The following is a 15582-nucleotide window of genomic DNA, read 5'->3' on the forward strand; positions in this document are numbered from 1 at the left end:
GTCAAGGATCATGGCCGCCTCAAGAAGCTGGGAAAGGCAAGCTTCTAGTCCCCCGAGGGCCTCCAGCAAGGAATTGCAGCCTGGCCCACTCCCTGGTTCCAGCTCACTGAGACCCATTCTGACATGTGGACTGGCCAGAGAACAAGATTTATGGTGTGTTGAGCTAGTGGGAACTCATTATTGCACTGAAGGGAAAGTAGCAGATGCTAGGTTCTGTCTAGAAGTCTAACTTGGTGTCTGTTACAGCTTTAAGGCCGCTCTTTCTTTGAGGTTTTTTTTAAAGTCTTACTGGCTTTGGGGCCAGCACAGTTTCAGAACACTGCTAATTTTCCACCCTGTGGTGCCAGCATCCCATATGGGCTCTGATTCTTGTACCAGAGGCTCTACTTCCAATCCAGCTTCCTGCTTATGGCCTGTGAGAACAGTGAAGGATGGCCAAAGTCCCCCACTTTGGAAGAAGCTCCTGGCTCTCAGCATTAGACCAGTTCAGTTCTGGCCACTGCGGCTATTTTGGGAAATGAAGTAGTTGACGGAAGATCCCTCTGTCTCCGTCTATCCTTTTCTGTAAAATTTGCCTTACAAAATAAAAAAAACACTTTAAAAAAAAGATTTAATTTTATTTATTGGGGAGCCATATTTACAGATAAGGAGAGACCAAAGATCTGTCAGCTGGTTTACTCCCCACGTGGCCACAACGGCTGGAGCTGATATGATCTGAAGCCAGGAACCAGGAGCTACCTCTGGGTCTCCCACGTGGGTGCAGGGTCCCAAGGCTTTGGGCCATCTTCTACTGCTTTTCCAGGCCACAAGCAGGGAGCTTGAAGGGAAGTGGAGCCTCGGTACAAGAACCAGCACCAGGATCCGGCAACATGGCGCAGTGGTTAAGGTCCTCGCCTTGCACACCCGGGATCCCATATGGGCGCCGGTTCTAATCCCGGCAGCCCCGCTTCCCTTCCAGCTCCCTGCCTGTGGCCCGGGAAAGCGGGAAAGCAGTCGAGGATGGCCCAAGCTTTGGGACCCTGCACCCGTGTGGGAGACCCGGAAGAGGCTCCTGGCTTCAGATCGGCATAGCATCGGCCGTTGTGGTCACTTGGGGAGCGAATCATCGGATGGAAGATCTTCCTCTCTGTCTCTCCTCTCTGTATATCCGCCTTTCCAATAAAAAATTAAAAAAAAAAAAAAGAAAAAAAAGAACTAGCACCCATATAGAATACCTGTGCATGCAAGACGAGGACTTTAGCCGCTAGGCTACTGTGCCAGCATCCTCCCCACCCCCATTTTTTAAAAAGACTAACTGGAACCCATATGGGATGCCAGTGCTGCAGGTGGAGGATAAGCCTATTGAGCTGCAATGTTGGTCCTCTCTTCCCAGTCCCAAAGATACAGTAATAATAAATGTGCCAATGTCCTCATTTACTGCCAGGCATCCTTGATACATGTGGTTACAGTTCAGTAATGTCATGCACATGATGGGTTGTGTTTTCCTGTTTTGTATTCCTGATAAATCCTGATTAGGTTTGAGATTAAATTCACTGTTTGCCAAATGTTTTCGTATTCCTATTTGGTTCATGACATTGCTATGGTTTGAACAAGGATTTGGCTACCCTGAACCATACAGATATTTACGTTGCAAAGTTTTATGTTAATGAATTAAGAGGAAAGACTTGCTGTGGGAGGTGGAGCTGGCACAAGTCTTCAGGCCTCTGCGGCTCGCCCTTAGAAAGCAGCTGGCAGGCCAGGCCTGTTGGTTCCACCTGAGGCTGGTGAGCTTGCACCTCTGCTTCCTGGCACTGCCAAGCGCCGTCGAGGCCAGGCTCGTGGGGCTGCCGGAGCTGGGGCTAGGAAGTTTGCAACTGAATGGAATGAAGCCTCCTAGTGGCTTGGGAATGATCTGATCTTGGCGGGTGTTGCTTTTAAATTGTTAGGACTGTAACAGTGCTTCTGCTGAGTTTTCTGTGTACTTCGGTGCGATCTTACTGTTTTCTATATCCCAGATAATTTCTGGTAGGAGAGTAAGCCTGTGGTACTCCATCTTGGCAAAGTAGCAGCTGCATTTCACTCACTCAGTGTCTGCAATGGTGGCTACTGTGTCCCTTTTCATTCTTAATACTGGAATTGTGTGCCTTTTCATTTTGTCTTCATCTGTTTTGCTGTAGGGTTTTCCTTTGTCAGCTTACACTGCCCCACGAGGATGCCCTGAGACCTGAGACACTTTCAAGTCAGGAGGCTGCAGGGCTGGTCCTGGTGAAGCCTGTCCACCTGCCTGGCCGATGCAGGGCTGTGCGTCCTGGCAGTGACTGCTGTAGCCACTGCTCAGTGCCCAGGCGAGCTCTCCGCTGTACCCTCTGCTGCTTTTACTCTTTCCCATGACAGTGCTGTAGGCATGGGGCTTCTCCTCCTGCCGTTTCCCCCCATATAATCGCTGTCCTTTAGAAGCAGTTACAAGTGTAACTGTCTGCTAGCTAACCACTTCATGGCACTGTAGATATAGGAAAAAAGTAGAATATCTAAAGTTTAACAAATCCAAACCATCTCTTCTTAAGGTTAAAGGTCACAGCTGGTATCCTTTTAATCACCTCTTAAGGAGGCCTTACTATAAAACAGTCACTTTAGGGGCTGGAGCTCCAGTGAGCTGTGGCCGGACACAATTTAGTGTCTATTGCATTTAACCTGTTTCATTGTTTTTCCTTCTACTTTTCCAACTTCTTGTGATAGACACTTCTCGGCCCCTTTTAAAATTACTTGTGAACTGTAAATATGCCTTAAAGTTCTTCCTTCATCAACGTATTGCTGTATCAAACTTTTATAGCTGTTCATTTAATACTTATTCTACTTGATAACTTCATGGGTTGTTTAGAATTATCGTTCATCAACATTAAAAAGTTTTTTTTTTTTGAAACTGATAAGTCATGGTTTGAATAGGCTCAAAATTACTTCAGCCAGTTTGTTTCAAACTGGTCAGCTAGACAAAGTTTATTAATCATGTCTTTAGTGTTGGGCTTGCTTTGCCACAGTGCCTTTCTTGCTTAATTTCAGGGCAGGAGTTTAATTCATTTGGTACAAGAATTATTCCAGCCTATAATTATTGATGTACTCAAATTAATATATTGATAATCTGTCTTTATTAACATTGTATAATTGGGATAGATTTCTTACACAGGAAGCCTGGACTCAAATTCAACACATTTTAGAAAAATTTATTTAGTATTTTATGGTATGAATGTCTTCTGTCCCAAATCATTCGTTTACCACAACCAACTCATAACCTTTTACTTACTGTATTAGTCTGTTAATATCATTCACATTGTATTTTCTTTACTTCTGAAGTTAGAGTCCATAGAAGTTTCTCTTGGTGCAAAAAATGAACTTACAAATTTTTATAAAATGCATTTTCTATAAAAGTTAAGACTTCTCATTTGTCAAATATTACAGGAGGGAGAATGAACACTATTGGAACTTTTTTCTGAAACGTTTTATTTAATCACTATACATTATAGTAGATATAGATTTCCTTAAAAATTAACATAACTCTTGAATCTTCATGTTAGGACATGTTATGGAGAAGAAAACACCTGGCTCTTTTCATTATTTACAGTTATCCAAGGAGATTATCACATTTAGGAATCTTCTGCGTTATTTTTGTCCAAGTTGTGAGAGCTGAAACAAAGCACAAAAGCATACAAACACTTTAAGGGATTTACAATAGTTTGTATAAATTATTTAAATTTCTTTCCTGTTATACCTACTACAGTCTTGGATAATACATTTTAATGTTTATCAATTACCCTAACAATGGTATGAATGAATATTTAAAAACTGAGTTGCAATAACTAGTGTTGTATCAAACAATGTAAGCACTATTAGGTAAGAATAAAAAGTTAATATTAACTCAATATAAAAATGTAAAGAAAATGTCATGACTCATTTCACTGCCATTCTCCGCATGACAGTTACTACATGTATAAAAGATCATTAGAAGCCAAAAGAAAATTTTTCAATTCTGGAAGGTTAGAGGAGTAAATTTCCAGAAACAATTATTACAAACTTTCTAAGCAAAATGTCAACTATGTGAAGGCAGTGGAAAGCAACAGAAAACAAAGATTCTGTAGGACAATCCACCCTTTGGAAGATGACACGGCACTGGGTGGATTCCCTGCTTCTGCAGCTCCTGCCTGAAGAATCCAAAGGAAGTGTTTCAGGCTGCTAAAGCTACTACAAATTGAGGAGGAAATCCTGGAACGGTACAAAGTCAGACAGGGAGCCCTTAATTTTGAGTTCAGACTCTTCCCAAACCTTCTGTGAAACTCTGAACCCTGAGTGAATGGGACAGACCAAGAAGATCTGAGCTTAAACCCAACCAAGGGCTAAGAAACTTCTGAATATTTGTAAACTTAATGTTTGAAATGTGGACAGAATATTAGAATGCCTAGAAAAAATTTAATTCAGCATTTCCTAACTCAATTTAAAGATCTTACAACTGCACGGTTTTTCTTACAGCTGATTCAGATGAGTGGAAGGCACTTTATTTGAAGAATGCAACTTGGTAAGTTAAACTAAAATGTACATACCTGTTTAATGAACTGGGAGGCATTGAAAAGCTCACTGCAGCCATACAAAATGTGCTTGCCTTGTTTCCCCTGTAAAAACCAGAGATAGAACTCAGATCAGGTAGGCAACAACATTCTCAAGAAGAGATTAAAAAAGGGTGATGGTACGGGATTTGAGTGTATATATCCTAAAATTACATTGCATGAAATAAACAAACATAAAAAGGGATGAAATGGGCATAGGACCTCCCTGCTCTGAGAAAGCCACGGACAGTCAGCCACAAAGTGCATTCCCCCAGTGCTCTAAAAATATTCTATAGATAACTTGTTTCTGTAGAGTATGTCAATATCCTTGCAATGGAGGATCTGCACTGTTGTTAAGTCTCCTTTGACTGAAATCAAGGTATGGCCCGGACTGTTATCTCCATCTCACTTGTCACTACGGTGTTAATATGTATGTATCCTATTCCTCTTTGTATGAATTGTGTTCCTGATCTGGACAGACTGCTGGAATCCAATCACCACAGTCAAGCTTTTGCACCAGGGAACTTTGCTAAGTCCATAATGCTGAACTTAAAGGTAAGTTTCAGATTTCTTTTGTAAAGTAAACAGTAATCATAAGTTATTTGATAATTATCAGTTAAGAATGATGGCCCTATAGCACAGAAGGGTATTTTTCCTCTTATTATGTGAGGTGAGTAAATGTCCTGGCAGCCATCTTTAAGAAATTAAATTAGAGCCAGCCACTTCACTTCCATATACACAAAATGACATGTTATATGCAGCAATTATGCAGAATCAAATAGTGGGACTACTGAGCAAACACAGGAGAGGCACAAATGAGGCTAGAGTACAGAAACTCACCAGGGGTCTGAACTAGGCACAGCTCCCAAGATCCAGCCAGTGGGCCCCTGCTGGGATGTACTTCATTTTCAAGACATATCTGGAAATTAAGTCTAGGGGGACCCCAAGTCTTCAAGGGGAGGTTGGGCATACCACTGATCTTTATACTTTGTAGTGAAGAGCACATTCGTGGTCTACCCTGGACCCCAGCATAGGATGTTTATCACTGGTAAGTCATTTTTTCTTGTTTGGTGGGTGGTAGCAGAGCAATAATGTACAGTCAGTATTCCCCTCTTGATCACAATTTGATCAAATTGTTCAACAGAAACACAAGAATAATACCAACCATTTGTCATCCAGTGAAATGTAATTTAAAACACTATAGCATACCCAATATTCCAATGCAAGTATGTTCTTAAACCATGATCAAACTTGACAACTGCTTTTTCTTCCCTTCATTAAAAACTGAATTTCAAAAAACATGCTGATTCAACATCACATAATTTATTAAATCTAGTTCTTTAGCCAATCACCTATCAAAAGAATCTTTTGGTCATTGTCCAGTATTTTGATATAATACAGATTTAAAAATTGATTTTAACAAGCAGCATTCATAATGAGTTAGCACAGTTACTAAACAAATCAAAATTATTGTCTGGCATCAAACATGGCACTTACTATATTATGGACTAATATCAATCAAGGGCTGTTAACTCTTATAAGTCCTTGTTTTTATGCCGTAAGGCTGTACTGACATGTGATGGAAGCTGTCATGTTCCCCAAATGGTCATTAAAAGATGAGGACTGTTCTGGACAAAGATTGGACTAAAAGGTTTAAAAAAGAAAGCTCTTAGGATAAACAAACTCAAAGACTTGGCTGCTAAAAAATGTAATGGGATCTAATGGCATTTGTAAAAAAATCCATAGCTAATATCCTACTTTAATGGTGACAAAATGAGACTTTGTTCTGTCTCCTCTTAACCTGTTTTAACAAAACCTTATATGAAATTCTAGTTAGGACACAAAGGAAAGGGAAAACAGTCTCATCTAATATGTGGAATATTCCAAAAATCCATTTAAAAACAAGTTCAGCAAAGGTGTAGGATATAAGGTAAATATCTGAAAATTAGGCTTCTATTCTACAATGCATAACCGCCAAATAATTCCCTTTTACAATAACACAAAATTATGACTATTGTAAATAAGATACATGCAAAAATATTTATGGATAACAAACACTGTTCAGATAAAATCAAACGAATGCTGCATCAGTAGTACAAATGTCTATCTTTAGAGAAACTGACATTGTAAGGTTCGTACAAAATTACAAAAGATCCAGAAAAAAGACTGAGATAATAAAGTAGCAGAATGTGTTGTGATTTTTAAACTTACTACAAAAGCAGTAAAAAGCAACTTGTTCTGCCACAAGGGTAGAGCAGCAAGGCTGTGAGATCATTCACTAGGGAAACGGAAGCTCCTTATCGGCCGGTGCCAGACCAGATGGCAACACGCAAAAAGATGAAAGTGGATGGATCCAGACCTATACATACTTAAGAGAACTCAGTCAGTTGGGCTAAAAAAAATTAAGAAACAGGAGGAAGTATCTGCAAATTAGTATCTGATATGGGACTTATTTAGATTACATAAAGAGCCCTTACAACTCTGGGAAAATAAAAAGCAGCCCAATTACAGAAGGACAAAGGATCAGAGTAGACATTTTTCCAAAGCAGACCTACAAATAGCCAATGTGCTATCAAAGGTCATCAGGAAAACACAAAAACCACGATGAAACACCACTTTGCATCTACCAGGATGGTCGGAATGCGAAGACAAGAACTGATTTTGTTAAGATATAAAAGCCCTGTGAATCCTATTTGTTAATGATCTTAATCTAAAAATACTTGCTGTTTCATTTAACTTTAGGATCAATGGTAACATTAATTTGAACAAAATCTGACAACGTGGATAAGAATGAACATATTAGGAAGCTGGATTAAAACCATTATAGTTGTGCTCCCAATTAAATGACTGATCAAAGAACTAGATTTAGAAATTGTCAACTGAGTCAATCTAATAATACATTCTATAAAATTCAACTTTCCGTAGAAGTTGTCAAGTTTGTATGTGTTTAAGAACAGATTTTTCACAAGACTGACAAACTTAAGTTTTTTCTTAACTTATGCTTCATTCACTATTAGTGATGTTTACCTTTCCTATTTTTCTGTTAGGTAAATGTTAAAGATGCCAAAATAATAATAAGTGATTAAAAATGCGTAGCTAAGGTGGGAGTGTGTGTGATGTGAGAATACAAATGTCTATTGCAAGCCTGTGTTTACCACTGCAAACTCCTGGGACCAGTAATGTTGCTTATTTTGGCCAAACTTGAATGAAATGTATTCAGTGCTGAATACAGTTCTGTGCCAGGGTCCAGAAAGACCAGAGGGCAGCTTGCACTAGCTTGTCAGCATTGCTTAATGAGGCAGCCTTCACCTAGTTCCTGTCCCATTCTCTTGCCTACTGCTATTGCTTGGTCATGCAGTGTAATCAGGGCTACAGAGGGGTATGACACTATTTAGGACCTGGTGTGGCACCCTAGTGGCTAAAGCCTTTGCCAGGATACTATATGAATGCGAGTCGTATCCCAGCTGCTCCACTATCCTTTCTGCTCCCTGCCTGCGTCCTGGGAAAGCAGTACAGGATGGTCCAAAGCCTTGGGACCTTACACCCATGTGGGAGACCCGGAACAATCTTCTGTCTTTGGATTGGCTCAGCTCTGACCTTTGCGGCCATTTGGGGAGTGAACCAGTGGATGGAAGATCTTTCTCTGTAAAAATCTGACTTTCCAATTAAAAAAAAGTAAGATTAATTTATTTTAAAAAGTTTGGAGCCACTCTAAAATCAAGGTACTGTTCATTATCTTTAGATAATAATTCCGTTCAACTTAGATGGAATCTGGGAGCTATACTTGCTATGTAAGCTCTGCCCCTGTGTACCATATCCTTTACCTTAATGACTATGTAAATATAGTCATTAGGATATAAAAAAATGACCTTTTAATGTTAGAATGACTTTTGTGATTATTTAACAACAGCTGATTCTTGCTGAGCATCCTATCTTTTGTGAATGCGTAGTTATTTGAAAGGCAGAGTGTGACTGGGGGGTGCAGAGAGACTGGTCTTCCATGTACTCGTTCACTCCCCCAATGTCTGCAACACCCAGGGTTGGGCACTTCCCAACTCAGGGCCTCTCTCGGTTCCCAGGTGGCTGGCAGGCTTTTAAGAACTTGAGCCATCACCTGCTACCTCCTAGTTGGCACATTAGCAGGAAGCTGCTTCAACGGGCGGGCAGGAGTAGAGCCCAGGCACTCTGGCAGGACATGGGGGCATCCCATGCAGTGATTTAACTGACTGCCCACACTGTCCACTCTGACATGCTTGAAATAATGTTTCGCACTTGATCTTTTTGCTTAGTTTTCTGCTACTCCCTGCCTCTGTGCCTTAAACAGCACTCTACTTTTAACTTGTGACCTCTAAAACTCTGGATCATTTGAAGTCTACTGTTGATTTACATAAATACACTGGGAACAAAGTGTCTAGTAGTCAAAGAGCTTACTTGAAGTCACTAAGTGTTTAAATTTGTGTTAATAGGTACTTTGCAGCCATTCATCTTAACAAGATACGTTCTTAAGTATGATTTCAGGCTGGAAATGAAAGCGATAAGAATACCAAAGTAATAGATATTGTTCTCCTTCTGCAGGATTTTAAAACCACTTCTCTGAAAGGGAGTCACGTGAAGATCAGGACAGTCATTAGAATGCGACTCTAGCAAAGCCTACACTGGGAAACCACTGCCCGACAGAATAAAAAGGCCACACCATACCTTTATGTAGTCAACAAGATTTTGATATTCAATGTAGTTGCCACCTCCCACCACAAAAACAATTGCCTAAAAATGAGAACAGAGAAATATATTGCAATGAAATTGTTCCAACAGTATTTTGATTTACCAGCAGTGCGGCTTTTACTCTGGAACCTCTTCTATGACTGAGGTTAAAAAAAATAATAATACGTATGTTTATATTTTTTTCCTATAAAAAATGTTACACTGGTGGAAAAAATTCAAAATCCCAGGTCTAAGGGGGTCCTCAAAAACTTGATGGAAAATAGGTATAATCAATAAACTAGATGTGGATGTAAACTTTTTTTACATGAACATACTTTGCATTTTTCATGAACTTTTCCTAACAGTCTGTGCAAGACAGCCCCAGTCCACACTCTAAGCACCTTATTGCTACTTCAAGTATTCTTTCTATAAAGTCTGTTACTTTGTAAGACTGAGTGATAAAATGAGGTACAGATTTTTCAAAGCTAACCTACAGTGAAATAGCTGCATTCTTCAGTTTAAAAGAAATACAAAGAGCTGTCTCCACAGGACATTTGAGTTGGAGGGTGTTTATTGCAGGCTGAAAAATGAGAAAATCTAACACTTATGCAATTTACTGTACTTTTTCCTGAGACACTTGTTTGTATTTCAAATGAAAGCACTCATGAATTTTCACAAATATTTGGAATTCAATTATAGAAAGAAATTCCACATGTATAAACCTCACTGCAATCTGAAAGGCTTCCTTCTCTGAATTATTTAGTTCTGCGTCAGTTCCCTTCAGGCTTAAAACATAAACAGCTTTAAAAGGGAAATATAGAAAATGTGGCTGCTTGGAGTAATCTTTTAAAAAAGAACTAGGTGTACTGGATTTATCAAGATTTGACATGTTGTAATCAAAAGCCACATTTGGCGCTAAGATATTCACTATTGTTAAGTTACCTTTTTATCTCCTGGAGGCAGAGTTTTCCATGGAACTTACCTCCTGGAAAGGGTTTTTGTTCCTGGGCACTGAGCTGTAATAAAGAAAAACTGTACTGATAAGGATAAAGTAGAAATGAGCTAAATAGGTACACACATCATTACATAGTAGGTATTTAAAATTCTACTTCCTTCAGCTTAGAGGGGACAATGGATATTTAATTTTGTGGAGATGGAATTTGGACGTAAAGGAAGAAGCTACAAGGGGAGATATTTCAGTGTCTAAGAAAGGCAGACCAACCTAATGGAGAAAAAGCAGCAGCTCCCATATCAAGGAGTGGAAATGTGGGTATAACTGAATTGATGAAGCGTTTTTCATATGGTGGATTTTGCTTGCTCAAGGTCAGTCTGTTTGCATTGCCTCTGTGGAGACCCTGTGGATGCACCAGCAGGAGAGGCCAAGTGGGAGAGGGAGGAGGAATCTATCTTCCCACAGCTGGTTATGTTACACATTTAAATTCTACATTTGTAGTAAAATTGCTGGAATGAGGGAATACCATATTGAGTGAAATAAGACAGACATGTTCTGCCATGTTCTCTTTCATATGTCGGAGCTGAAAGCTACCAAGAATGAATGAAATGCCCAAGTCTATTAGTTCTGTCATAAATAGTGTTATATCAGTCCTCTTTTAAATAGTTGCTAAGTAAATTTGCCTGGTTTCATGCTGGACTGTGGCTTTCTTTTCATTTGCTGAAACTTCAGTAGTAGCATAGTTAACTTTTTTTTAAATTTACCCTCCAAGGCATATCTCAAAAAAAAAAAAAAACCCCAAAAAACTCTCAAGTTACAATTTTAGTTTGTGGAAATGTGAACTAGAGGCATGAGCTCCGACAAGCCTCCGCACCTGTTTTGGGGTCACTCACACCATTCTGCTATCCCTCCATCCACTGTTCTGCCTGCTGAACATTGTGTGGAAGGCACTAGAAGTCGACCACACTGGAATGCTTCATTAGCGGTTAACTTCCAACCACAGAGCTGTAAGTTTCTCCATGAGTAGATACAGAATGAGGAGACGTGAGACCTTCACAACACTGTCTTACAGGATATTACTATTCATTGTGATGGGACAGATGGCTCTATAAAACTCAGCTTATCTGTCTTAGCAGTAATATTCCTTCTCATTATTATGCATGAGCTATGTATAAGATTGAGTTTCACAGACAGCTGCTAAGAAATAAAATGTCTACTTATGAGCTAAATGAAATGAGGTGGAAAAATTTAAGAATTACAAGTACTAGAAGCTGTAAAAATTCATTGTTTGGAAGCATATAATCAGTACTTTTACTATATTTACAACATTGTACAACCATCACTGTCTAATTTATGAACATTTTTACTGTTTCTAAGAGATTTGTGCTTGTTAGTCATCATTATTTTTCCGTAAGTCACTCCATGGCATAATGTCTCTTGCCAACTACAGCAGCTACCAGCAGCACTTTATCATTTTATGCAGTCTTGGCGGCATTTCTGATAAACTCAACAAAAGGAACATTTTGAGTTGCTAAATAATTTAATAACAAGGACTAGATAATCTGGCTACAAGGATGTGCAAGTATGAATGGAAGAAACAGAGTTCTAATGATCACCATCAGCATCAGGAGAAACTGTCTCGTAGGTACAGTGCCACCGAATCACCCAAGCAGATGCTGGCTCCCACTCCCCAGCTCTATTTTTTTTAGGCTGTTTTTCATATCACCACGAATCAAATCTTGAGTTTCCATAACTGATTATACCTTGCCATATATAAGTCTGTCATAAAACATTTATAGAATGTCTCATTGCAATTGTATCTAGGGACTTGAATTTTATGGACCAGTTAAACAATGAAAAAACTGGTGTTTAGTATAAGGCTCCTATCCATTTCAAAATATTCAGTCATATTCATTTAAGAACAGAAATATTACAAACAATTGTGGAAAGGGGGAAGTATTCATATCATTTCACATTTAAAAACCCAAAACATCTATGTGTACACATAGATGAAATAAAGCTGGAATGTAAGTTATTAGTGATTGCCTTTGAATAATGAGATTACAATGTGCTTTTCCCTTACCAGTTTTCTACATGATATATACTTTTAATAAATAGCATTGCCTTATAAAAGAAAATCAAGTATTTCCATTCTTGCAGAGAAAAATCCACAATTTTATAAGACAAAAGCTTTGCTTACCTGTCATTGCCCCTTAGCATTTTGGGATCAAAATATCTGTAGTCATCAGTTTCCTATTAAGAGAAAACAGAACCTCACCATGGCTGTGGAATTTCTTAGAAGATCATCCTTGGCTACATAGAGCCTAATTTTAACAGCTATCATTTTTGTACTATATAACCATCCCTAGCATTTAATGAGCATTTCCTACATGCCAAGCTTTAATCTGCTCTTATGTATAATCTCTCAATCCTAAATGTACCAAGCAGTGACTAGTATTATCCTTATTTTTCAGATGGGCAAAGTGGGGTACAAAGAGGTTATGTAACGGTCAGTCACCCAGTTAGTACGAGGACTCCAGGATTTGAACTTAGGCAGCTACTTTGAATGCTTAGCCTCTCAAACACAAAGCTTTACTGCCTCTCAAAAAATTTATCTATTTTAAGCCTGCAAGTATATAATGTAAATATTTTTGAGAGATTAAGTATCCTTACATATTCATGATTTTACAAAATATAGAAAATACACAAGTCCATCATCTTTCTTATCTAATTGTCAAGTTTAGAAACATTCACTATGTACAATATTTTGCTAAAATTTATGTATGAACATAAAATAGCATAAATAAAAACTATGAGGAGCCTCGACTTAAGTCCAGGTCAGTCAGATTTTGCACCAAATGAGTATTATATACAAACTTAATGTTTTTTGGGCTTTCTGGATTTCAAGTTGTGGGTAAGGAGCTGTTGGATGTCTATGCTAAACAAGACACCGAGCTACCAGATAGTAAAGCTGTTCAAAGGTACTGCTGATGACGTGGTTGTTTCCTAGTGCTTGCCTTCCTTGCCTCTGGTAGCACAATGAAAATCTGATCTATGACAGACATACTACATGCACTGCTAATAATTAGCTCAGTAACCTGTGGTGAACACTTTTAATCAGCCTACTCAATAGACCCAAATAGAGCATCAGGATCTTTCAACACTATGCGCCAAGAATCCATCAGCAAGACTTATAAGATGAAGCTGATCTGATATCTTGCAATAATTTTAAAATATTTAATTAACACAAATGAAAACACTTAAACCTCTAGTGCCTCAAGTTAAATTTGTTCAACTGTGAACAGTAGATGGAGAAGAGAGTGTAGGTGGTTTTGGTGCTTTCAAAACAAAGTTTACCTTTTTAAAACTATGTGCAGTAAAGTATGTTCAATTATAAAGTAAAACTCAATAGAACTGGGTCCATTGTAATGGAAGAAAAGGTTAAGCCACCAACTGTGATGCCAGCACCCCATGTGGACACCAGTTCAAGTATTGGCTGCTCCACTTTTAATCCAGTTCCTTGCTAATGCACCTGAGAAAGCAGAATATGGTTCATCTATCCATGTAGGAGATCCAAAGTTTCAGGTTCCTGGCCACTGCAGACATTTGGGGAGTGAACCAGTGGATGGAAGCAAGCACATGCTCTGATTCTTTTAAATAAAAATTATTATAAGTCATAGAATAAGTGTATTTCTACATCTTGGGAAAGCACTTAAGGTAGACAAACCAGCTACCCATTTGTTTACCAGATAGAATGGGGGAGGAATCTTACGGCAGCATGAGCACCAGGCAGGGATACAGCAGCACATTTCTGGGTTCCAATTCTACTGGAAGTGTGAATTGAGAAGTCACTTACTAGTCTTGACGGCCTCTCCTTCACTGTAAGGATGACTATTTCTTTAAATTCTACAGTTGTGATTCTATAAAATAATGCATGGTTGTTGACCTAATTCATGCAGCATATGGTTAAAAACTTGGCTGTGGTCAGAATTCTAACTCTGCCACTTACTAGTTGTATGTTGTTCAGTAAGTTACTTGACCTCATTGAGCCATAGTTTCCATAACTGAGATGAGAATAATAATAGCACCTTCCTTGGAAGGGTCTACTACTACAGATAATAGGTTAAAAATGCTTTGAATGGCACCATATACTAAGCCCTATTATCATTACTGTTATCATTCTTCACCTCAACTTCAAGATCAAGGACGGCAATAATATTCTAAACTTTGCTAACTCCTTGTGTATTCAGGATCTGTCTTCTGTTTTGCACTTATCTGTTTTTACTCTGTATTACTCTTTGGGATAGTATCTTCTAGAAGTTTATTATCTAGTATGAGCAACATTCTCTAAGTCATAAATGTAAATTTTTCTGAGGTTTTTCAAGAATCCCTTCTCTTTTGTTCTGGGATTTATGGGCAAAATCTATTACTGGTGCAGTGTAATACCACTCCATCTACATTGATTCCCACACAGAAAAACTGAATTCTTTTTAGTTTGTATTCCTTTTTCATAATTCTTCCATTCTTTTCATAATTTCCTTTTTGACAAATTTATTTTCCTCTATCTTATTTTCACATGAGCTTTACACTTTTAATTTTTTAATATAACATTTAAACTGATTTTAAAAGGTCACATTGATATGAAGAATTTGGAACAACTCCAATTCTGGCTGGTTAGTTGGTTGAATTTGAAAGGCTGAAGAAGGACCTCATAAACTGGTTCCCTCCTTAAATGCCAGCAATGACTCCTGGCTGGCATCGCAGTTGGGAGCTGAGAACTCCAGTCACACCTTCATGAGTGGAGGTAGTGACCAATCTCTTGAGCCTCACCGCTACCTCCCAGGCGTGTGCTAGGAAGAAGCTGGAGTCAGCAGTGGAGTGGGCATCAAGCCTGGTCGCTCTCAGCAGGCCAAGCACCCAACCCACAGTCTTGGGTTCTGCTAAGTGAGCAATCATGCTGCCTTTTTATTCCAGACTCCTCTGATAACTACCTCTTGGCTATTATGTTAGGACAGGCTGCTTTATAAAACAGATTGTGATGGTTTAAAAAAATATATGTATTTACTTGAAAGAGTTAAGAGATAGATCTCCCAATCCCTTGGTTCACTCCCCAAGTGGCCACAAACACCAGAGAGAGCTGAGCCAGTTTAGAGAGAGCAGTTTCATCCTGTTCTCCCAAGTGGGTGGCAGGGGCCCAAGCATGTGGGCCATTTTCCATTGATTTTCCAGGACCATTAGCAGGGAATAAAGGGACTGGAGCAGCCACGACAGGAACTGCTACCTACAGGGGATACCAGTAGGCATCCACTACATCTGTTACACCACTATGCCTGTGCTAATTGTGAAGATTTTTTTCTT

General features: G+C 39.0%; 1 protein-coding gene across 5 annotated transcripts in view; it reads right to left on the bottom strand.

The window, feature by feature from the left end:
• Positions 1 to 3466: 3466 nt before the first annotated feature.
• The window catches only part of SCFD1 (sec1 family domain containing 1), an 82855-nt gene continuing 70739 nt past the window's right edge, over positions 3467 to 15582 (bottom strand). For all 5 annotated transcript variants that reach the window (XM_040969267.1, XM_040969264.1, XM_040969263.1 and 2 more), the window contains 5 exons: positions 12425 to 12477; positions 10255 to 10288; positions 9270 to 9335; positions 4569 to 4637; positions 3467 to 3657 (listed from right to left, as the gene is read on the bottom strand). In XM_040969267.1, coding sequence (XP_040825201.1) covers positions 3634 to 3657; positions 4569 to 4637; positions 9270 to 9335; positions 10255 to 10288; positions 12425 to 12477 — 246 coding nt within the window. In that variant the 3' untranslated portion in view covers positions 3467 to 3633. The remainder of the gene's footprint in view (positions 3658 to 4568; positions 4638 to 9269; positions 9336 to 10254; positions 10289 to 12424; positions 12478 to 15582) is intronic.

This window comes from Ochotona curzoniae, unplaced genomic scaffold, assembly GCF_017591425.1.
Source record: "Ochotona curzoniae isolate NIBS_2020 unplaced genomic scaffold, NIBS_Ocur_1.0 scaffold_4701, whole genome shotgun sequence".
In the NCBI taxonomy this organism is placed as follows: Eukaryota; Metazoa; Chordata; class Mammalia; order Lagomorpha; family Ochotonidae; genus Ochotona; species Ochotona curzoniae.